Raw genomic sequence first — 24,949 nt, 5'->3', positions numbered from 1 at the left:
CAGGGTGTTGATGTACAAGGAGATATCCCACGAAGAAAGGGATATGGTTAATAACTTTCGTATCGGTTTATCCATGCCCAAGTCTCTGCACCTCTATATGCATAAGCTATTTCAGTAAGGAATCATAACCTTAACTAACTGACAGATTAATCCTGAACACCTCAGGATTGGACTTTTGTCAGTAAAAAGGCATGGATGTGAGGACTGGGTTTTATGTTATATTTAATATTAACTTCCATTTTTAGAATCTCTTATTTTATCCAATCTATAAATTAGTAATCAATATGTTGTAAACACCAAAGGGCATGATGGCACAAATGGTCTCTAGTACTTTACCTGTTTACAAAAGGGTGAAAAAAGAGATAAGCTTGAGCAGACAGGACAGACATGGTAGGTTAAGGAAAAGTGTTAACTTAAATAAAAAGTCAGTGTTTTTTTAATCTGTCCTTTTTCTGTCTCCCAGAAACAATCTGAGTGATTTTCTCACTGAACTGATTTGTGGTTAGCACTACTTTTGGTAACTTCTTAACACTTAGACCTTCTCAACATAGCAGTTAGACAAGTTTAAAGCAGACTTAAATCTGTTCTGAGCGCACTGATTTGTCTTTAGATTACAGCACTGTCCAACTGACTTCTGCTAAACAAGGATAGGCCTTCCTAGTTACCTTGGAACAGTTCCTTAAAACAGCTAAACCCTCTCATTTTTTATAAAAATGCAGTGAAATCAATACATCTCTTCATTAGCTGATACAAAGAACACACCCTCCCCCCCCCAAAAAAAAAAAGAAGGAAAAAACTTAACTGCAGACCAGTGATGATGACTCTCTAGACACCGTGATCATACAAACCGTTAACAAAGGTAAACCCATTTCTAAACAGTTTAGCTAAATAGCTATAACTATTGGGCCAACAAAACTTTCTATACCTATAGTTTAAAAATTTGCTTCAAATCCTTCTTTTCATCTTCTTTAACAGAGTGGGAAAGAAATTACATTCCCTGTCAACATGATACCTGTGCATTTACATGGGTAGATCAATGTCTTTAATGGGGAGAAGATGATCTTGGAGAAGCACGGAGTTTCATGTAATTGGAGCAGGGGAAGAAGCTGTTTCAGATATATAGCAGAATTCTATAAGTTAGCTTTTAAAAATGTAATTGTTTTTGTTCAACACACTTAGAATTTCCTTATTATATAAAATAATCGCAGTTTATGTAAGTCCCTGTGGCCTAGCTAAGGATTTATAATGCACCCAAATCAACAGGTGCGGTTTGCAGGGCTCATTTTAGAATTACCACTGCCTCTTGGCATGGCTGAATTCCCAGAGTTGTGTTTTCTATGGTATCTCTAGTGAAGTCTGAAGGAGCCAGATGACTTCTCAGGCCCTATAAAGGCTTTTTTTATGGAGACTTGGAGCGTATTTATGTGCCGCATGCCCCCCCCAGCCTGTTAAAAGAAAGAATTTAGTACAGGTTTCCATTCTTATCTTAATACTCACATTTGTTTTGCAGATCACCTTTAAAAAAGGCTGTAAACGTACTATAGGGCTCAATTCCCCGTATGAGCCTAAACCTTGCAGCAGGTTTCAAGACATTGGCTGTTATGTACAGAGCTGTGTATTAACTCTGCAGGGCAGACGTTTGTTTTACAAGTCCCTGAAGCCTAAGGAGAAGTCAGTCCTCACAAAAGAGCTGGTACTGAAATGCAGCGTGGGTCAAATCCTTCTTGGTATAAATGAGTGTCTGTCCCCTGTTGTTTTAAAACCAAATAGGCAACGCTTGGAGCATTGCTTTAATCCAGTTGGATTGGGTCCGATTCTCACTACTGAGTCCTGCAATATCAGTGTGATGGTATTCAGATGATTACTGTGTTTACCTAGACTAACACAGTGTGCTTTACATGTGCAGGCTGAATATTAATGGTACATTTCTTACCTCTAAACCCATTTCCATTGCCACTAGAGCAGGCAGGAGAAGGAGACCCTTGGGGTCTGATGACAGGAGCAAAGGCACTCTTCTGTTTGACAGCAGGAAAGACGGAAGAGGAGAATGGAAGGATGGAAGAAGTGCTGGAGGAGCCAACTGTTGGACTTGAAGACATTACTGCAAAAGAAAAAAGTGAATCATCAGAAACACAGTTACAGAAGTTTGGTAAAACTGCTTAAAATGTCTACCTTCTGATTACTCATTTCACTTCTTTAAGATCTCATTCTCACTTTGACTTGGCTGTTTAGAATCAGTCTAAAGTAGAGAGGCAGTTATATGGAATAGTTCAGAAAAGAGAGTGCTTAATTCTTTTAAAATGAAGGGTGAGGCTATCAGAAAATGCTAAGTCATCAAGGGAGAAAGAGAGAGTCAATATGAACAATCAGTAGACAGTAACGGCCTGTCCACTTAGAGTCTATGCTTTGGAAATTGGGAAGGTCTGTGCCTTCCCCAGCTTTTTAAAAATGAAGATTTCCTGGGTTGGAGTTGAGGGGGGATGTTTTAAGTCGTTGCTTAGATTTGAATCTAAACTGGCTTCTTATTAAAGAAGTATCTTGCAAGAAAAAGTCCCGTTATACGTCCAATAGCTTGTTAAGCAACTGTTAACTAACTTACCTTCCAAGAAAAATATCAGCTGTTTCTCAGCAAAACAAGGAACAAATAACCAAATTCAAGTGAATCCCCAAATCTCATGGGTGTATTAGTTTGAAATCAGAATAACAAGACACTGCAAACCCGGTCCTTTCCTTATTGAAGTCAATGGCAAAGCTCCAGAATAGGGAAAGTATCAAAAGTTCCTGAACATCCTTTGAGTTGCACCTTAGCCTTAAATTACTGCTCAAACTGCGAGGACATTGTTTAGCAGGTTTCAGACCAGCAAGGAGCCTTCTTCATCACTGCAAAGTGGGTCAGTCCTTATGCAGATGATATGAATGTAAATAAAATAGCATTTTGCAGGTCTAGAAAGGCATGATCCTGACATTATTGGGAGCTATACCCTCCATAAGCTACAGTGTAGGTAAATAATAAGTAAATAGCTGTTTAACTGGTCATCCTTATATATACAAAAATTATTTTAAAGTGGCTTTTACATAGGATTCGAAGTACTCTCTATGCTAAAAGTAATGGCTACTTGCTTAATCATCTAAAGTTGCGAATTGTACCTCATTTCACACTGTGGCCTTTGCCATTTAGGAATCTGTACAAGGATAAAAAATGAAGGAAAAAACAAGTAAGGTTCAATATTCCTCTATCATTCTTGAAAAATGGGAACCTTTTCTAGTTCATACTAAAAAATACCAGAACACAAACCAGAACCTTTTACAAAAATCTTCACTACATCTTGAGAACTTCTCCTGAAAGACATGGCTTGCTGCATTTTTTGATGTTGTAAATTAAATTAAGCAGGAGCATGAATCAAATATAAAAGAAGCAAAGCACATACATCCATAGGGGGATCCTGTTGGAGAGCCGTTAATGAATCCAGGTGAGCCAGGAACGCCCAGGTTTGACATGGGGACGTTGCTGTAGCCGTTCATACTATTGCTGGAAGTGCTGTAGTTGGACTGTTGAGGTGTGGAACTGGATGAGTAACCTCGGGGTGAGATGCTGCTTGTGTTACGAATATAACCTAAAAAAACCCCACATTTCAAAGCATGTCAATGGATTTGCCTTAAAACTTCCTCCTGTATATTCCCCTGCTTAAATAAATTACTTATTTAAATGCAGATTAATTAAAACATTTAAGCAAGTACCATTAATTTCAGTGGGTTTTATACACGTGCTTTCAAGTTAAGCAACACGCATAACTTTCTGAAGTGAACTGCTGTATATTTTTCTAATCAGATTTGATTTATTAAAAGTTGAAATTTGTTCTAAGAGCTGGAAAAAATGTGTGTGCTTATCTATTTCTGAGGTAGAATTTATAATATATGTGGGATTTTGTACAATTTTACGGAGGACATTATACTTTTCAAATTATTGATGAATTACAAATAAAGCAAGTGCATTACTAAGGGGAAATTATAACCCATATATCGTTTGCAGCTTGACTTTGAACATACTCTACTTGGGGGAAAGAATAAACTGGATAAGTAAAAACCATTTTTTGTCTTAAAAAAAAATCACAAATACTTGAGAATCAAATTTAGCCTCTTTTTAATCAAAAAAGAGACTGAAGAACTCCATAGCTATCAGCATTAAAGTCCAAGGCTATTGTTACAGCTGCAAAAGGTTTTTTCCATGGAACAGCTTTCATTAGAAAGATGTGATCCAATAGCTACTTCAAAAGTAGATATCAAGTCAGGTTATTTCTGCCCATTTATATTATGGAGTTCTAATTCAGGGCTGGTAAGACCTTATTAAAAAACCAAGCAAAATTAGCTGCATGATGACTTTTGACATGGCATATGTAATATTAACTTCGTATGACATGGTTTTACTGCCTTATGAGTGTTAAACACAGCTATTCATGCAGTCAACCACAGACTGTATGTTACTGGAATCGAGTGCTAAAAACCAAAATATTCAAGAGTCAGAAAATGCCCAAAGTTGATATTGCTCCCATGATGTATTACTGTTAATATGTCATTTTACAGCACGTTTTCCTAACAATAATATATCGGGAGTAAATGTAATACATACAACATAAGCAAGTTGGTAAAATTAACACTGAAGAAGCAGCCTTAAAAAAAAAAAAAAAGGAAGAAAATATTCAAAAATTATTTCAGCCGTAGCTAATCTGGCGACTAGAAGCTGGTGCTGACACAGTATCATCCAAAACGGCAGTACACATCCATTTCTAATGCTGACAGTTTAAAGCCATCTTTCTGTTCATAAGCTGAGCAGGTAGAGAAGTTGAAAAACTACTATGGAAGCAACTGTGATGAAATTTTTCTTGTTCAAATTAACACTATACCACTTGCAATGCTTACCTTGGTTGTTCCCCTGTGTTGACTCTGAAATGCTGACTCCTAACTGGCTACCGTAGGAGTTAATTCCCATCATACTGCTGTGAGCAGGAGAGCTAGACAGTGCAGGGATCTGTGCGGGATTCCTTGGTACACTGTAGAGAGCTTCTGCGATGTCTGCAGCTCGTTTCAGAATGATGTCCTGCAGAATGAAAGGCACAAGTTCAGAAGTGTGCTTGGAGAAATTTTCTAGCGTTTATTACTAAACCTGAATGTATACCACTCCCCTCTGTTGAGAGTAGTCATTCTGACCTGGTTGTTATGTGGTGTTCCATACAGTGCTTCAACTAGGTCAGCAGCTCGTTTCAACAGCATTTCCTGGAGGATGAGCAGATGCATAAAACTGACATTTTAACAGAAAAGGATTCCACTGCAAATAAAACCATGGGCTAGTATTTTCTGAAGTGACTAGTGTTTGTGCGTGGTCATTCTGAAAACTGGGTCCCTTAAAGAGCTGTTATTTGCCACTTATCTGAAAAATTGAACCCCTTACAGTATCTCAAACTAGACATGCAAAGTCATCAGTCACTTTGGAAAGCGTGCGATGGAAGCCTCAACCGGTGCCGACTGCATTGCGAGCCCAGCGCTCCCTCTCTAGCTGGGAGCGCTCCATCTTTGTCTGGGAGCTCTCCGTAGTCCTGAAGCTGCTTCAAGCTCACGAGCTTAAAAAATGGAGACAATTTTCAGACATTCCCAATTTAAATAGGACCTCCATTCCCTACTGAATTTCAATATACTCCTTTGCACAGACACATAAAAATCTGCTTAATCTCCATGTCCATATATTGTTTCTCAATAATGCTACAAATAAAACACTTTAGGTATTTTATGTTACCTCTGGTTGTAGGGAAAAAAGCTACACAGTATACTCTCTGAATACAATAGTCTTTCATCATGCAAAGATGTTAATAGGTACTTTTGGTACTGCACTAAAATCTAGGAATATAGTCATTAATGCCGCTCTCATTGTGCTAGGTGCCACATCAACACCACAGTGCGCAGTATTACAGATAGATACATAAAATCCTGAGTTGTTTCAACACATGCATACTGCAGTTGTTGCTACAGAAGAAATTGAGCTTTAAGTGTTTTTCACTAAAAGTTTCCTTTAAGATTAGACCTCTGCAACAAATCCTTTATGTCTATTTAGGTTCAGAGATTTGCCAATATGGATAAATGCAAAGGACCATGAATATGAACTGGGAAGATATCTGCACTGGACTCTCATTTTAGCAGCAAAAGAAATTCACAGTGTTTGAGCTCTAACAGATAGAAATTACTGGTACCTATGGGTTCTAAATGATCAAATGTTCATTTGGACCTACAGCTAATGGGTGAACTTATGTTCAGATGTAATTGTCATTTAAGATACTATTTTGTCTCTTGTGTGATTTAGAAGTGAAAGAACATATTTAGTGGGCTCAGTGAAATGCTTAAAAATATTTTACCTTAGCTAGTCTTTCAGGGTCACCAGGATGTCTTGGGATGACCTTTTGCAGTCTTTGGAAACCATAATCTATGGTAGGTTCATTTAAAGCTGAAAGGAAAGCAGAAAAAAAACCCATATTATATGAGCATATATATTTGTATGACTCTTAAGTTCCATTACCTAAGAAAGATGGATTTCACAGCTTCGCCACAAAAAACCTCTCCTTGCCTGGGTTCCTAGAAGGTGTACATTGCCTACTGCTCAGATGAGCCCTGATCGCTGTGTGTGTGAGACAGGCTGAATAGCAAGCTAAAAGCTTTACAAGAACTTCTGCATGAGGATCCCTAATCTCTTTTCAGGGGTAACACTTACTCTGCCGCTAAGAAAGCTGGGACACACAAGCTATTAATGTTGGACTGTGTTCTACGGACCAGGTCCCCTGACTGCTAGTACCTACCCCAACCCCACCCATTTAATTGTACAGCTGTTTCTGCTATTATCTGTATAATGAACTGCATGGAGCTCCTGGACAATCCTTCAGAGTGTCTGTAATTTGTTAAATAAAGAATTAGTGATATCTTTCCGCTTACAGCTAAGCCTTGAAAGAATTCTGTGCATTTATGTGTATACACACACCCTATGCCTGCTCATTCTGGTGGGCACAGCTGAACTGAATGGATGTGCTCATTTTATGCCAGTATTCCACAAAATACATTCAGAGGTAGATAGGTTGAAGCAAATGACAAAATTTATGTGAATGCTGCATGCGATTCGCAAAACTTCTGACTGAAAGTATTCCAAAGGGTTACACTAGTGAGTTTGGCTTACTCAATAAGGGAACAAAAAAAGCATGACTGCTGCGCTTAAAACTGCTCCAGTTTCCAATGCTGACTTCTCACCATCTCTCAAAGGCTGAGTGAATAATTTGAAAGATACAGCAGGGAAGCATTGTCACAAAATACTCCTTTAAGGATGAATGCATTTACTCTGGACAAAACTGACCATGGCAGTAATATAGCAAGTTACGGTACAAATGCAAATTAGAACAAGTCTTCTACTATGTTCGTTATACAGTCAGAAATCAAGAGTACTGTATTTGCTCATCTAATAAACACATTACACACACACCTCCCACACGTTTTGCCGTCACAAACTAGGGCACAACTATTCATTAGACACGTTAACTTCTTCAATTGTGTATGGCTATTATGCATACATAGCCACTTCACTGTAATGATGTTAATCTCTAGTGGATAAACCAAGATATTTTGACCCAGATCCTCAGTTAGTAATAGCTGGTAGAGCCCTACTGGCATCGCTGGTGATTTCATAAAACTTCAGACACTTCAATACTCTCTACTATGAAATCGTGGCAATAATAATCTAATTTCTGATTATTCAAAATTAAACTCCAACTCAAATTAACACAGAAACCAAAAGTCAGTTCTGTAGCATTCTGCATGCTTGCAGGCTTTGACTGCCTCTAATACATCAGGATTACTAGTGATTACTACCACAGTTACAGGTAGGGTTTTTTAGAATTTCCTTAACGTTTAAGAATGTGCCTTATAATTCAAACGACAGATTCATGCTGAGAATCTTGCAAAGAATTCCATGACGCATTTAATAAGTACCATATGTAAGTCCTTTAGCACTATCCTCATTCAGCACCAGCTTCTTCTATCCTCTTGTACCATTTGTGGTTCTTTTGAAAAAAAAAAAAAAATTCTAAATAACTGGTGACATCAGCACAGCTGAAAACACCTGATTGCAAGAGATGCTGATGGCACTTATTGAATCTTCCGAAATACACTCAGCACCTTACAGGCTAACTGTCTCAGACACCAGAAGAATGAAACTATCAAGTGAGACAGACTATCATACTGATCCAGATTCCCTGTTTATCTGTGTCTGTCTTTGGTATAACAACATGAAGGTAAAAGGTCATATTCCCCACTGAGATACATTTTATATTTACTTTTTATTAAATAATTATGGCATGGCATGAAGTTTAAATATTACAGGAGATAATCAAGTGGGAATTGAGTAGAGAAAACCCAGACCTGAGAATTTAGTCTTGGCTATACTTAGAATGTCTTTGCTCTCCACTGGGAGCCATTCTGGTTTGCTTAAGGACTTTAATAATACACATTTCAACTGCCACAGATCTACATCCCATTTGGGAAGAGGGGGTTTTTTGGGGGGTGGGTTTTTTTGCCAATAATCCTGAGAATTATAGGCAAATTCTCTCAAGAGCCTATACATCATTATGTGCCATTTCTCTTCTTGATTACAAGTCTAATCAGTTAAGTTATATATCTTAAGCTAAGCAAAAGCAATGTAAAATATATAGGAATTTAAACATATATGTATACATACTTCACTAAAAATAGCTAATGGGAATATACAAAATGCTAATTCAGGAAAAAGAAATTGGCTATTATTCAACAAACATTTTTCCAGTGGATTGACATAGACATTTTCATTCTGATAGATAAATAGCAGCAAATACTTTCTCAACAATGTTGAATTGTTCTAAGAATAACTCAGCCATTTTGAATCAATGTATATATTATGTCTTTCAGCACAAAAGGTTTTCTGTACAGCTTGCAACAAAATTGCCCACTACTAGTTTTACTCACCAATGTAACAAAAACATGTCTGTCATGAAATCCTGTTAAAAACCAACATCCAACATTTGTAGAAGTAAACGGTACCTTTTCAACTGAAGGGCAAGATGTGGAATCCACCAGCAAGTTTGAACAGCTTCACCACAATACCACTTCCACTGAGAAAAGAGCTACTGTGTCACTAGTGATTTATCTATGTGTTACACAGAAATGTGCCAAAATTGTATGCAAATGCTTTTGGGTTCATGGATTCAGAAACCATAAAGGGGTCTGACACAGAAGCAGGCTACTCATTATTTCCTACAAATCAGGTATCTGAAATGAAACCCCCAAGAAAACTGACCGAGGTACGGCAAAATCCCTTTGGCAACTCTCAAATCCAGTGTTTCAGGCACAAGGGGTCTCTTGGATTTCCCAGAGCATAGTTTAAAAAATTGTGCGTGACATGATATAATGTATGCAAAAAAAGAGCAACCATCTAGTGAATAAAGGAAATTATCAGTTAGTCTATAAACTTCACTCTAGTATAACTGTTTTAACAACAGAATTGTTACAGTCAGCAGTAGGGAGAGGTCTAAATGCCCCACAGCCTGCCTGACTTTATTTATGACAAGGCTCAAATAGAGTATGGCCCAGTGCTGCTGCTTTTATATTGTTCCTTACCATCCAAAATCCATGCTTTCATTTTAAATACAAGTCTCCAGCTATTATGACTCACTGGAATAGGAGAAAAAAAAATATTCTCACACTTGAGCAACTGATGCCATGACATCTGTCTGCATTTGCAAAACCTGAAACAACAGCTCAGTCCCATTCATCTCAATGGGGACTAACTCAGATACCCAATGATAACAGTGCTGACATTTAAAGTATTAATTATTTCACCGCACATCAAAGCACATAAGACTGTTGAAGGAAGATGATGTTATGAAGATCTGCACAATTTACCATGAGTGACAGCTCATTCTCATATTGCCAGGGTACGCCTTGGGAGATGTGCACTCTCCCTCTCCGCCAATCAAAAGAGGGCCACATTCAAGGACCTTAGCAAAGTTCTACAGCTCATCTTTGCCTTACTCCACGAAGCAGACCAAAGGGCAGCACGTCCTCTGTTTGCACAGTATGAATGAGAAGAAACAAAGTATGCATGCCTCTAGAAATATCCTGAACCCACAAAATGAGCCAGATGGAGTGTAGTATTTGCAATGTGATGCCTAACCTTCCTCAAGAGGCAGCAGTGGCCTTAAAGGCTTGAATTCCAACTTTGCACTAGTGACTACCTTCACTCAAGCCAAGAGTAAAAAGATGCTTGGTATTCACCCTTCAGAATAAAACTTTTCCACGTTGCTGGCTACAGAAGCTCGCTTGCTGTAATCACGCTAATCCTGGGCTTGGGAGGTACATACGTACTGGTCAGCCTACTCTGAGGGGTACATTAGGGTCTAGAGTGAGAAGGATGCTGCTAGCAGTGTACTGCTAGTGGTCCTGTGTTATGTTTGCTGCACTGGTACCAGCTGTTCCAAACACCCTGCTCCCGACACAGCCTTGCCTCCTATCGCATGTGTCTTTCATAGGCTAAAGCAGTGGTAGGAGCTGTTCTCTGCAAAGGCTTTCTGTCACATCAGTTGTGTTCTGGCCAAGTGAACTTGGTCCTCCAATTGGCAGAGCTCGCTGCATTCTTGCAAGTGTTGTTTCCCACAAGCAGATAACAAGACCTTCTCAAATCTACTTACAAGCTTTAGCAAACCAGTACCCTGCTATCCTTGGTACCTGCCATAGAGACTGATACCGTACAACCCGGGAATCCAACATATCCTACAGATTATTTTATATTGCATTGCTCTGACAAGTTAACCCCTGGAGGATTTCTGCTCAGAGAGGAAAATTATGTTCAAAATCTCCCTGATAGACACGTTTCCAGGTTAGCATCGCTATGACAAAGTAAATGCAGAGCTGTGATCAAACTTAAGATATGAAAGCCTACGAGACATATCCTCAGCTGGTGTAAACTGATGTAAGCGTTATTAAAATCGAGGGAACTATAATGGAACTACTTCCAGCGGCAGAGAATTTGAATTTGTGTAGTATTAAAAGCAGAATATGAGGCTACTGCTAGACTAGCAGCAGAGAACAAATGTCTTATTATTCTAGGAACAGCTGATGAAAGAAAAGTAATTCAGAACATGGAGATGTATGTGTAACCTCTATTCTCACCAGATTAAGGTACACACGGGGACTAAATGTTTAGTTGTGGTGATTTAAAAATAGACTTTTTATCTCTCACTTTAAGTATATACTTAACTACTAAAGTATGTAAGTTGGTTCAGCAACTGCCATTAACATATAACAAGTCATTTCTCTAGATTTTTGTTATACTCCGTAGGACACTGTCAGATATCCATAGAATCCTGTTGGCTTCACTCTTATAATGTAAGTTTTCCATCTGGGAACCTTATGAAAAGTCCACACATCACATTTTGGTGATGAGAGGAATTTGATGGCTGAGTTGCAGCACCCTGAATGATAGCACTTAAGAGTGGAAACGCTGACAGAACCATAACTACAGCAATGCTAGCACAGCACACTTTGCAAGGAGCCTATTATAAATACACATTACAGGACGCATATGAGCTCCCATAACAGCTCCACTGTGGCATTTAGATTTACCCTTGAAATTTATATCTAATTTTTATATTCATCTTTTCAACAGTTTATCATTTTCTTCTTCAAACAACCTGTCTTATTGTGACTCTTTTAAAAAAAAAAAAGCTCAAGTATAATCAGGTCAAACATTAATATTTGATTGTATATTAAATACTGAGGGCATAGGCAGATACACACAGTACTAAGATCACTGTCTTTCTGTTTCCATGTTTTAGAAGAGTATTGGTGTTCTGGTGATTAAGGATATGGCTAGAACCTGAGAGATCTATTTCCCTGCCTATCTTCAGCTTCCCTGTATAACCACAGGCAAGTGGTTAATCTTTCTTCGTCCTACTGTGGCAATGTCTCACGTATAAAATGGAAGCACGTGTCTGCCTGTAACTGGTTGCCCATGTCTGAAGCAGCGAGGCCCTGATGAACCCTCTGAGGTCTGGTTTTATATGAATAATTACTCTTGTTATACCTGTGAAGTACCTATAGCCAGCTACTCAGTATTCTTCGTATGACTTGACCCTTCGTGCTTTTCATCTGAGGTTCTATCTCAGCACTTAGTAATTATGAAGGACTTAATACAACATGACCCTGATAGTACCGGGGCTGCTAGTTGTTGCTGCTGTTACTAGTTCTGACAGAACTACATTGTCCCTTGCTTTTAGTTTGCAGGACTTCACACTTTCCATTCTCCTGGGCTTGATGTTAATGTCTCTGCATTTCTTAGGTTTTTGCCAAATGCAAGCTGAATGTAAAGGGAAGGTGTTTAGAGGAGAAATTCTCATTTATAGAGGCAACTACAAGTCAAGAGGAAAGTGGTCTTATTTGTGTCTCCAAGCCTACTACATTCTCCAGTATGTTATCTACAAACTTTGTGACAGCTCGGAGGAATATATTGCAATCTAAAGTACTAAAAGTATCAAGAAAATAATAAACTTCAATTATCACCACCCCACCCCCCCCGATTTTCATTATGATGCATAAGACTACCTTACCAATAATTATAAAATCTGCTGAACTTTCCTCTTCAGTATTTTATATATTTGTCTGCCCCGCTCTACCCAACAAATAGCTGCCCTTCTGTGCTGCTACTAAGTATGTTTTACAGAGTGCTATGGATACACACATGCATTCTATGGGCAGTGGCATTTAAACAACCTGGTTTCCTGAGGCTGTTTTCTGGTAGATTCTCTGCTGTCTAATAACATGGTTGAGCTCTTCCCCCTTTCTTTCAGTGGAGGATTAATTCAGATCTCTCTTACCATTTTCCATTTTCACAAAAATGTGCTGGAACTGCGCATCTTTGATGCTTCTACCTTTCTGATAAAATCTGAGAGAAACTGGTCAAGAGGTTCAAAAGTAGTTGTGGAAGTTCTGAAGAAGACTTACAGCTAGAAGGACCTTGACTGCCTGAATATGGCTTGCCTAGGTTAAAAATCAATGCATTTGTCTACAGCAGGATCACAGCATTTTTCTTATAGCACAGCCACAGAAAGAGTAAAAAATGCCACCATGTTATTTTCATAGCTTAGAAGTTGTTCTTACTGCTATTAGCAGCAACAACCTGGGGGAACTGATTACACAGGTGAGCCTCTACCTAATAGCTGTGTTTATCATTTTGCCTGCCATGGTGGGAGAACTGCAGGTTCTTGAACAGACAGATTGAAAAGTTGTCTGTTCTACCCTCGCTCTAACAGCTCGGCATCTTCTGTGAAATGCTGTTTCGTAACATATGGCAGTAAGCACCCACTCACTCCTCAGAATGGTAGCAGATATCCCTATGCCAATAACAGCAGTGAAACAGGGATAGCATATTTAACTTTCTTCTCTTCCCCTGGCTCCTACGTACATCTTCATGTCCTTTTTTGTGCAAGCACTCTAATTAACATGTCAAAGAACTACACTGCAGTCTGACTCAAGTCCCCCCTAGATGGTACAAGTAAGTCTTGCACTTAAAACAGCTTTACAATAATAAGATGACTTTTCTTCATAGAGGAATGCACATTTCTATTACATATCTCTGTATCGCTCCATTCCTAAACCTCTTTCAGCACAGGTACCAACAGCACACAGATGGTGGCCCTCAGTAACGCTTGTGTTGAAGACGCTGTGAGAGCAAGGCCTCAAGAAGCAGAAAATGGCATAGAAGAACTTTACATTTAAATCTGTACTAATAACTAAAGAATTAACAGTCTCTCCTTCTCTGAAGGTAAATGCATCAGGTCTAGTGCAGCCCCTACAAGCCCTGTACTGCACACGAATCACTGACACTGTTCCTTTGCTTAAGGAGTGCCAGACTCCGGTAAGTTAACCTGTCCCATCTCTTTAGAAACATGATTGTATTCGAATGCAGATTTGAATCTTCAACCTGTTTGATGGCTTTGCCAGTCATCTCTCAGGAAAAGGAGATAGGTTTAACCTGCTCAGACATCAGATGCATCTTTTCCCAGAGACCAGTGAATCAATGGACTGCCTTAGAAGAAAATGTATTTCAAAAGGTTTTGGCCAGATCCTGATCTCACAAGTCCAGGAATAATTCCAGGATGACTTTGCACTGCACTGGGGTTATTTTGGTGCAAAATCAGAAGGAAGTCCTAATCTTTTTGAGCTTGATTCAAAGTCAGTTTCAGTCAATGGATATCATTTCAGTGTCTTCAATTAACTGTGGATCAGACCTCTACCATAACAAAAATAAACCTTTGTCAGTTAAGCTTATATTTCATTAGAGTACCTAGTATAATTGAAGACTTAGTTCTTGCTGCAGGTTTCTAGTTGTGGCAGTTGTATCAATAAATACCTTTCCACATACATAACTAAATGCTAATTTAGCATGTGTACTATATAAAATGGCATAAGACAGTAACAGGATCTTCACAAATCATTCGTTCTTTCTAAAGTCCTGAAGTGACAGATTTTCATTCAATCTTTTCCACTTTTCACTCAACAGGTAGTTAAGTTTTTACCTTAAAATTTTTAATAAAAAATTTCTTCCATTTTGAGAAATCTGAATATGATTTGGTGGGAGCAAGTCATTCAACTTAAACATAAATCCACCCTTTAGAACTCGGCACACCATTATTCTCCAGCCATGCTTCACAGGCTTCAGAAACTTTAGTGTATACATTATATGCCATCATTGTTACTACTGGTACTGACACAGTTCAATGAGATGTTCATCTGGTCCCATCTGATTTTTTTTCTTTCAGATCTATAGATAATGTTCTCCTGCTAAATAAGCTGATAATCCATTTAAGAATAGTAAAAAAACCCAACAGATTTATTTTCCTCTCAGGTCTTTGACTTCTCTTGATCCAAGATGCTCTCCTTGTCCTCTGGGATTATCTTGAAAATGAAAAGTTACCCCCAGCGAGAGGGAAATGTAAAATAAACACTATTATAAATAAAACACCTTCCAGTATGTAGAACAATGCTATCATGTTCCTATAGACCTAACATATCTATAGGCAGACCCGTATCATAACAGCATGAGCTCTAATCTGGAAAAAATATTAACATGTGTAGTAAAAGCCCCTTAACACCTCTGCACAACAATGAAGCTACCTCCTTACATGTGCAATAGCAGAGTGGCCTTCAAACAGCAAGAGGCTAAATAAATAAATAAAGCAAGCAAGCAGAGAGTTGTCAATAATGATTACCAAAACAAAGAGGGCCTGAGCTCCAGCTCCTCTAGTGTAAATCGCAATCACCTACCTGTGTAAATAAACCTGCCTGGTGCGCCTTTGCAAAACTGTTTGGATTTGTACGATAATGTCACTTCAACCACTCCGGGAATGTGACGTGGAGGTGTCTGAACTCGAATGGCGTGAGGCGTGATAAGCTGGGAAATAACAGAAGGAGAGGCACAATTATGACATGTCTGTGTTATTCCCCGTTTTCACTCTTCACCCTCCAAACATGCTTTATAAGTAAATGCGTTGCTTATTCCTATATAGGAGACACTATAGATCAGGCATCTGGTCTAGTTTCTTGCCTCCGGGAGAGGAAGACACATTTTAGGATAAATTGTCATCAGGAAAATTGTACTGCTTATGCCCATTAGTTAATTGCATGGACCCAGAGGGAATTCTTTCTCCTTCCCAAACTCTAACCCTTGCTTTATTTCTTTACCTTTACCTGTCTCCAGATGCCTAGAATTGTTCAGTTCCATTCTGGCTATTGCTGAGCAGCTGGCCTCAATAATAGCGCATAGCAAGGAGTTCCAGAGAGAAAACCTGTTCCATGAATTTCCTTCACACAGGTTTATATGGCCCGCCTTACACGGCACCATTTTTCTACCATTATATTTATATTCCGCCTCCACTTTCCTCAGAAAAGGAGTGTCTCTTCAGTTTAGCGTTAGGGAGGCACCTCTACCTACCTCACTCCATACAAGCATGGTTCCAAATACAACTTGCAGCCCATCAAAGAAGTTGTCTCCAATAATGATCACCATTGCTCCTCCTGTAGTCCAACCTTCACTTGGGCTGATGGCTTTGATGCACGGTGTGGCTAAACAAAACAAAAAGGACATCAGAGCATCAGGTTATGGGGTTTTTTCCCCACACAGCTTTGAGACTGTCTGCAATACCAGGTGTAAACCCTTGCAGCAGACAGGTGCAAGCAACTTCTGTGCACGTTACGCAGGCCTAAGTCATACTGATACAAACTGTAGCTTAGAGCAGCTTCACCTGTCCGCTCCTGGGAGTTTCTGCACTGCTGCAGCTTCACGGCTGGCATGAATTCCCTAGTGCTGACCAAAGGCCCAGGACAAATCCCCTCCAGCCATTCACCCATGAAGGCTGCTTTACCATTCCACGAAGCCCAATAAATAAATAAATAAAAGGATGGTTTCTGCCTTGCTAGTGTTAATTACTTGCCTATTCATTACTGGCACTTAACATCGTGTTATTAAAGCCTAATAGGCCAACTGTAGTGGGTGTAAAAATGAAACGCTTAAATGATTGTGCAGAGGCTGTTTAAAAAAACCCCCACTCATTAGCATATGATCACACAAAAGCTAAACCCTGTGGAAAGAGAGGTAGATTAAGATTTATTAAGTTTATCAATGGGTAAAAAAGATATGGGAATATCAAACGTTTCCTCCAGTTCCTGTTAGAAGACAATTTCTAATAATTTTCTTGATTTTATAGAGTACATTTTTTTTTTTTTCTCCTCTCTTCCATATGTTCAAGGCCTCTGGACTATACATCCCATCAGGAACCCAATATGGTTTCCAGGCCATAACCAAAGTCAATCCATCACTCCATTCCCAATGTTGACAGGGTCAGAGGTGGAGGGGAACTTTGGCAGTGCTCCAAAAACATGAGACTCCTTTGAACAGCCAGTCAATCACATCCAATCAGTCAAGGAAAAACTGGATGGCTTCCTAGGCTAGGAATCCTGGGATTTTCCTTCTACCATTTCACTGCCCGCTGGGGGAGAATTAACACCACTCTGAATTCTTTACTGATTCAATCATTTTCTTCCAGTTCATTAATTCTTCTTTTAGGTTGATATAGGGCACAGCTAAGAAGTGGGGCAGCAAAACATTATAATGAAATAATATCCTTGCTTGTCTTTTCTACTAACATCACTAGCTCTTCTCACTTTCACTAGCTGCAGGGGAGGGAAAAGTAGACACAGATAGCATTTTCTAGTAATTTTGAGTACTATCTGTGTGAGAGAGGTGGAATGCATTGGTAATGAATGTATGGGAAGAGGGAGAGGAGGGGCCAACATTTTGAAGCTTAACAGATACAAGTATTTGTAATTGCTTTAATATAGTCCAAACCCCATCTTGTAGCCGGCCATGAGTCTTGCTTAGCCAAACAAACTAAAATCAATTAGTGTCAGCTTCCTTCTGTGCATTGTTATGCTTTGTGCATAGTTTGTTTAAGGGAACTAGTGACACTTTTTCATACACATCTTGTGCTGTAACAGTTCTGTTTAACTAAGATGTCACGTTGCCTAATTTGCCTGAAATAAAATCTATCCCAGCTGATCGAGAAGTCTGAAATTTAGATAATACTTAGTATTTCTATGTTTTTCATCTTTGCAGTACAAACTAATTAATAAATTGGGGGGGGGGGGAGGGAGGAGGAGTCAGTCTCTTAGATGTAAAGAGGATCATATTTTGCATGCAGTAGACACCGTTTTCCTGCCTCTTCCTTCTCTAAACCCCTGAGGTTCTGTAGTTCCCCCCAGCTCTCCTTCCCTCCTGAAAACAAATAGAAATCGAGGATTGGGTAATATGCTTTTGCATTCATTTGCACGCTGTTCTTCACACAAATATCCTACCTTCTGAGGGGTCAAGTCTCCTTGCTCTCCGTCCATGCTTGGAGTTGTTGTGAACAAACATGTTGTCAGACACTGCCAGTACGTGCCCGTCAACATTCACTGTTGTTGATAGCACAACCTAGACATTTAGAAAGGGAAGAAAAAGGAGGCAGGTAAACAATTTACTTTGAAATTCAACTTGTTAATTATTCAGTTTAATTAAAACCCTGTTCTGTTTGTAAAACGGCATCATGTCCTGCAGGGTTTACTCCCTAACAAGAAGGGGAGAAAATATTTTCAGCCTTCATTCTATGCATTAATTCCATTTAACATAGCATCCTAAGGGCCGCATAAAGTCCTTACTGTATAATGAACCAGCTACTGCAGATGGCCCTAAATTTAGTTTCCTATGATGCACTGTAGCATAGCTGATGGCAAAGAGGTCTATATATACCATCCAGGAGGGCAGGCTGCAGAGCACCACAGCAATTTGCCCTCTGATACATACATGCAGATTCAGAGCCATCTGCCGTACTGCACACAGATGCAAATGTATCTGCATCTGCTCTGAAAATACAGGTCTCCACTGACTGAGCAAAATGGAAACTCCTACTACATGAAAACAGTACCTAATATCATGTCTGGTTTTTGACCTATGCATGCTTAGTGCCTCCTGAAAATCATCTGAGCCTGAGGACCCTGAATCAAGCAGCAGTTTTTAAACCTTATGTTGCTGGGCTCCAATAGCATGTGAATTCTTAGAGGAAGTAACTGTATAAGTTAATGAATCCCACTTAGTTTTCCCTTTACAAGACAATATCCAAAGCTCTACGTCCTATAAATCCAGAAATATATGTGCCTTTAAACCACAAACTTTTAGGAAAAAATGAACAAACCGCGTTTTAACTACTGGAAGAAGATGCATCTTATTGAAACTTTCAGGTTTCGACCATCAGTTGGTGTAAATCAGCTTAACTCCATTCAGCTGCCACACAGCTAGAGTAATTCACAGCTATTGAAAATCTGACCCTAGATGTGTTCATGAATTTTCACAGATACAGCTGTCATAGTCTAGGTAAGAGAACGTCAAGCTCTCATTGTTGATAAAAGTATATTCAGCATATAGCAGGAGAAACCTTGCCCTCCTACAGGATTATACTAGCTTAAAGAATACTTTCTTTCTTGAGATAAGTTTAATTCATTCCAAAAGGCTCTTGTCATACTGTACTTTTATACTTCTCAAGCATTCTTGTCACAAAATGTGTTGCTTTTGTGTGCCAACTGATTTCATCATTGCACATTTGGGTGGAGTGAGACTCCTTTCCAAAGTGAACATTTCCCGCATGACATAGCTGAACCCACTCAGATGCACTTCATTATTTTCCGTTAAACAATGGAAATAAATTTTAATCTCTCACTGGCCAGCACAGAGCACACTATGGCAACAGGGGAATAGACCTGAATTATTCCAGTGTCTGAAATATTTACGACAAGTGTTTAAATTGTAACCAAATGTAAATAAAAAGTATATCATACATATACAGTTACACTATATAATATACACATATCTGACCTCACATACACAAGGTACGTATGTGATAAACACACACCCACATGCTTTCAGTATGAGATCTTTATAATATACGCAGACTTCAAGTACACACACATTCCCTGCTTGAAATACCATTTGGGTGTAAATGTTGCGCACAATACAAGAGCCACATTTCAGTAAGAGCTGTAGAGATCCCTGTAGCATGAGTAACAGCAAGAAATAGTCCTCTGTTTAGAAGATAAGTGCTGAGCATCCTCTATTCCATGAGCCAGCGGGAATGGAAGATGCACTTTTAGACCTCTCTCCATGAGCGGTTCCATTTTTATTTACCTCTCCCATTCATCACAGGAGGGTCAAAGCCATTTGGCATTTCACAGGCTGGGACCTAGGGTAAATAAATATCGCATTCTCAGGGACAGGACAAAACTCAAAGTTCAGATCTGTACCAGAACCTTCTCAACGTTTTGGACCTTACTTGCAGTGATCTCTAAGGTACTGTTGAAATTCCGCAGAGACCTTTGTCGTCTTTGCTACGACACCGCTAGCCAACTCATTATTGAGGATGTGGAGTAAGAACATGTGAGATTATGGACATAGAAACCACTGAACTTCTTCACTTTGCTCCAGCCATTGCCTCCTGCCTGATGAAGATGACAATCCAATTGTTTTATACTGAAGATTAAAAAACAATGTTTTATGGATAAAAGGAAGAGGAATGTGCATTCCACTATGGTCTCTAACTCCCAGGCCCTTCCCTTTCACAAGCCAACTGCTTTCCCCCAGTGAGTATTTCCTGGGTCATGAAGGGTGACCCTTTCCATCTGGAATCAATCAGTCAACTCCTGACAACTTCCTGAAACACCTCACTCCATTTCCTGTTCTCTCCCCCTTCTCTCTTTCCCCCTGGTTTGCTTCACTCTTCAAAACTGCAGGCCACAGCAGCTTAATGTTAGAGGGTCAGACACAGTTAGACTCCAAAACACTACACAAGAACACCTTTGACCTTCAAAAATCTTTACATCTTAGCTAAACAAATCAAGGTCAACGTTTCTTACCATTACCTTATTAACCATTTCTATGCATTTTTGCCAAAACCCTTCTGAACACGTATTTATCAATAACACTTGTTCTCTCAACATCGTAAAACACTCCAGTCCTTTTTTTTAAAAAAAACCCTGTATTTAGTGCCGATGAAAGGTGATGTGCAAACTTCCCTGGAGATGTAAATTCTCAGATTTGTCCACAGCACTGGCAAAAATTACTGGCAAATGATTTTGGCACATTTTTCTTTTCCTGATCTGATGGCACTACTTCTTGTGTATGATAATTTGGCTTCTATTCCTATTCAGTTGATGGTCTTTTACTTAAAATCAGTAGTTAATGTAAAATGTAATCCTAAGGGAATGCTCTGAGAACATCAAAATATGTCAGGTAGGCCATGGATTCTGGTAATTGTAGCTGAGGCCCAAATTTGACATAGACAGCATAAAGACTAAAGATTTTCTGCCACCCAACAGCTGGATCAACCCATCACCTCTGTTGGAGTTTCAGAGGACACGCAATCAAGCAAGAAATAGACACGGCAACATGTTACTCCTTCATCCATCCAAACGTACGTTCCATGTCTAGGAAGAGCGAGGGAGTTACAGGCTTCTAAGTGGTGATCTCGGCAGTTCTTAAGATTCTCTCTGCAAATCTGCAAGGGTCTTGTTATTAGCTATGAAGCCACAGACATAAAACAATGATTCCCCAGCAGTACCGAAGAAATGCATGGGCTCTGTCTCCACATTATTTTTGTTTCCCTGGTGGATTTCTGTAACGTAATCCCTGCTCAAAAACCACAATTAGGGTTCACCTACTATGACATTCAGTCTAACTGTCTTTAGCACAAACTCAGGTTCTCTGAGCTGCGCTGCCCCTCTTTCACTTCCATGCACAGTTCAAAATGTTGTATTTCTTTACAAACCTTTACCTGGGTACTACAATCTTTCCTCCCCATCCATACATTATATCAGTATTTTTATATTCTAAAGTATACTCCTCTTCAAATCACATATATGCAAGTAAATACACATCATCTTAGATATAAAAGCTGTATCACTCACAGACACCTATTTAGACATATGGTACAAACATTCCAGGCATACAGGCATTTACTTACATGTAACATATCTCATCACTGCGTAAATGATCTCTCTCAAAAAATTCCTGTTACCATTCCAAGTGTGGAAAAAATTCTTTATGACATTGTACATCTGGAAACAATATTACATTCCTGATGCACTTTCCCCTATAACTCTCTAGTCACAGCACCATGTTATTTTAACTTTTCAAAAGAATAACTACTATGAGGATTTTAAAAATTATCATCATTATTATTATTTTCCAGCTGGGTGGAAGAAAAGATGTCAGGCCTCATCCTGCTGTCTTCACTTGGACAGGGCTCCCATTGATGTCAATAGGCGTTTTGGTTGAGCGAGTAATACAGGAGTAGATGCTAGAATATAATGTGTTTGCTTCATAGTTGGATTAGGAATAAGATAAACAATGTGAGAAATGCCAGCGGCCTCTCTCTGCTCAAAACTTCCATTGAATTCTTTGGGAAATCCTCCCCGAGACCCTGAGCCTGCTGCAAAGTCTAGGCGAACAGAAAAAACTATGCACATGGCCTTCATTTCAGGAATGGGGCCTCCTAAGATTATAGGGGCACAGGGGTAGGAGATAACGCCTGGGTCACTGACATCTAGTCTCCTGCTATTACAGACAACCAAACCATGTAGCTACTACTTTTATAAAATTGTCTTCAACCTCTTCAAGCTTTGCCTTTGGTACTCCTCTTGTTTTAAAGCCTACTTTGTCCTGATGGTTAGGGAATTTATGGTTTACAGCCTAAATTTAATCCTAGTCAGTTTATACTTAACACTAGCTTTAAAAATTACTATTTCCCATTCTGATCTACCTTAGGATATTTTTAGACAGCAGTTACGTCCCTTCTCAGTGCATGTCATTAAAGCATTTGAGCCAAGCTCTTGTCCCCTCCCCAGTCACCTTAATGACCCATTCCTGCACCTGTTCCAATTTCATTTTCATTCCCTTTTGAAGGTGGTTAAACCAGTATATTGTATTCCAAACAAGAAATCAGTAGGGTACAGTCACACAAATGCATCCTTACTTCTACTGGCAAAGCTTACCTGAGACATAGTAGAATCTCATCTGTGGTTTGTTTTTAACAGACAATACACAACTCTGGCAACTCACTGTCACAATGGCTATTTGGTCTGCAGATCTGAGCACATTATGCTCCTTGAGTGTTTTTTTCTTTTGCAGTTGCAGTCAGTTCCTCCCTTACTCATATAGAATCTAAAATAACATCACTTTGTTGGGTCAGTCACTATTTCATGAAGAAATCTGCCACCGAGTAATAGCTCTGGACTCTGCTGACACTAGTTGCATTTGTTTTGCAATTTATACCTGGGAAATTAGTCTCCCATAATGACATTAGTCCGTGTAGTGTTCACCTCTCTAACAACAGTTCAGCGATCTCTATCCATATCCAAATCTGACCATGGGGGTTTTTGGCACATTCTTTCACCATCAGTCTGAAAAGGATTTTGATTTTGACCAGTTATGTTTTATTCTTGCTATCCCTTTTTAGTTTTTTACAGTCTACGACATTCCTAACTCACAATATTATCCCACCACTCTTACCCATTTTTCTTTTTCCTGAATGACACATATCCTTCAGTGCTCCGTATGAGAAGCTAGCTGGGTGAATTCTCAAACACAACCAGCTTTGCTCACGTGCCTGATGATAAACTGAGATCCAACCACTCTGAGGTCAGGAAGGAAATCTCCCCAGGGATACACCTTGTTATTTTTCCTTTCTCTTTCTCCCTAGAGCACCTAGAGGGGGATACCTGCCAGGCACATTCCATGTCATGATTTCTGCTGAAAACAGAGGGCAATTGCTGACCTTTCTCTTTTTTGTCTCTAAGAAAGCACGTTGGTTCAAAGATGACCATTGTTAGTACTGATGTTCTGTTGGCTTGTACCATTCTCTCGACTGTGGCACTGTAGAATCTGTTTAATCAGTATGTTACTGGATGAAGCAGAATTCCCAATCAACAGGAGTCTAATGCATTAGCACCGGGTCTCAGCTGAAGCATTTTAGCTGAAGTGCCTCATCTTAATTCCACAGAATTATTGTCCCACATTACACACCGGTCGTTACCATTAAGTATCATTGGGCTTCAATCAAGTTCTCTAGGAGAAGTCCTCATTAAATGGAGGGCATCATATTTTTTTTTTTATTCTGTTCCTGGGAGAATCACTCGCTGAGAATACAGCAATGACAGTAATGACAATACCTGTGTAAACTCAGATTTGCAGATGAGCTGAACTCAAATAGTCAGCACTATTGTTTGACTAGGTGATTTTAGCATGCTTTTTGTTTCAGTTTTCGACTGACAATCTTTATTCAGAAATATTTTAATTGATAAATAATCAATATTTGCTTCAGTTAAATTCACAAGGACATATTACTCGATCTGCATTCGTTATTTAGGCAGCCATCAAGTAACCATGAAAATATCCATTAGTTCTAGAAATATTCCCTTTCCCTGCTTTAGCCACTGACAGACATTGAAGTACTGAGTGAGTCAATAAAATTTTGTTATTACTGGGTGGAAAAACCCCACTAAAATAATGATCACACATCCTTTAACTTCTGAGGTATAACATTTTTTTCAACAGTAGAAAACCTTTGTATTTGATTAAAAAAAAAATGAACATTAAGAGATTTTCATTGTATCTTTGAAGCTCTACTTAATATCAAAGCAAATTTCAAATAGTTAATGTGATCACAAAGCAGCTGGTGTTGCTCTCCAAACTAAAGAATTATAATAAAAAAAAAAACCATCTTCAGGCATCTGGAGCTGTATTAAATTTACAATGCAGTGTTAACGTAACCTTTCCACCCCTTTTTCTCCCCACCCCCCTTTTTTAAAATGAGAGTGATATAAGTGAAATCTAACATTTAACTTAGTTTAATATATCGTAACGACACTGTAAAATATCTAAATCTTTTAACATATCTAGAAGTGAGGCTGAGGCCAGGCTCAGAGACTGGATCCCAACGCCCTGGAACTTTGGTTATCAGCCAAACCAAGCCCAAACTGTGTAGTTTCACACCCATCTCTAATCAGAAGCATTAACTTGACACTTTTCCAGACATGAGTAACCATTCTTCCATGCGGGAAGAACTCAATAAGATGCGTTGTACAGCACTATTTCCATGTCTCTTATTTACATTTGTGTCTCAACAACAAAGCCTGAGGTTTGGGCTTTCATTCAGTTTCCATTAAAGAGCAAAAATGTTTTTTGATGAGACCCTTTCAGTTCCAGGTTTCAGTAGCAACTTAAATGAGAACTTTGATATAGGGATTCTCTCTTCTG

The 24,949-nt window shown here is 39.1% G+C and overlaps 1 protein-coding gene across 8 annotated transcripts in view; it reads right to left on the bottom strand.

The window, feature by feature from the left end:
- EBF2 (EBF transcription factor 2) overlaps window positions 1-24,949 on the bottom strand; it is a 142,619-nt gene that overhangs the window by 7,139 nt on the left and 110,531 nt on the right. For 2 of the 8 annotated variants that reach the window (XM_059831576.1, XM_059831579.1), the window contains 8 exons: window positions 17,965-18,082; window positions 16,046-16,176; window positions 15,379-15,505; window positions 6,402-6,490; window positions 5,206-5,271; window positions 4,918-5,095; window positions 3,429-3,614; window positions 1,934-2,101 (listed from right to left, as the gene is read on the bottom strand). In XM_059831576.1, the coding sequence (XP_059687559.1) occupies window positions 1,934-2,101; window positions 3,429-3,614; window positions 4,918-5,095; window positions 5,206-5,271; window positions 6,402-6,490; window positions 15,379-15,505; window positions 16,046-16,176; window positions 17,965-18,082 (1,063 nt within the window). Of the gene's footprint in view, window positions 1-1,377; window positions 1,446-1,933; window positions 2,102-3,428; window positions 3,615-4,917; window positions 5,096-5,205; window positions 5,272-6,401; window positions 6,491-15,378; window positions 15,506-16,045; window positions 16,204-17,817; window positions 17,829-17,951; window positions 18,083-24,949 lie in introns of those variants that run through there. The other 6 variants (XM_059831577.1, XM_059831574.1, XM_059831582.1 and 3 more) reach the window with 6 other exon arrangements.

Source organism: Gavia stellata, chromosome 31, assembly GCF_030936135.1.
Source record: "Gavia stellata isolate bGavSte3 chromosome 31, bGavSte3.hap2, whole genome shotgun sequence".
NCBI classification, from domain to species: Eukaryota; Metazoa; Chordata; class Aves; order Gaviiformes; family Gaviidae; genus Gavia; species Gavia stellata.
Note: the sequence above shows the minus strand (reverse complement) of the source record. Positions and strands in the feature narration are given on the sequence as shown.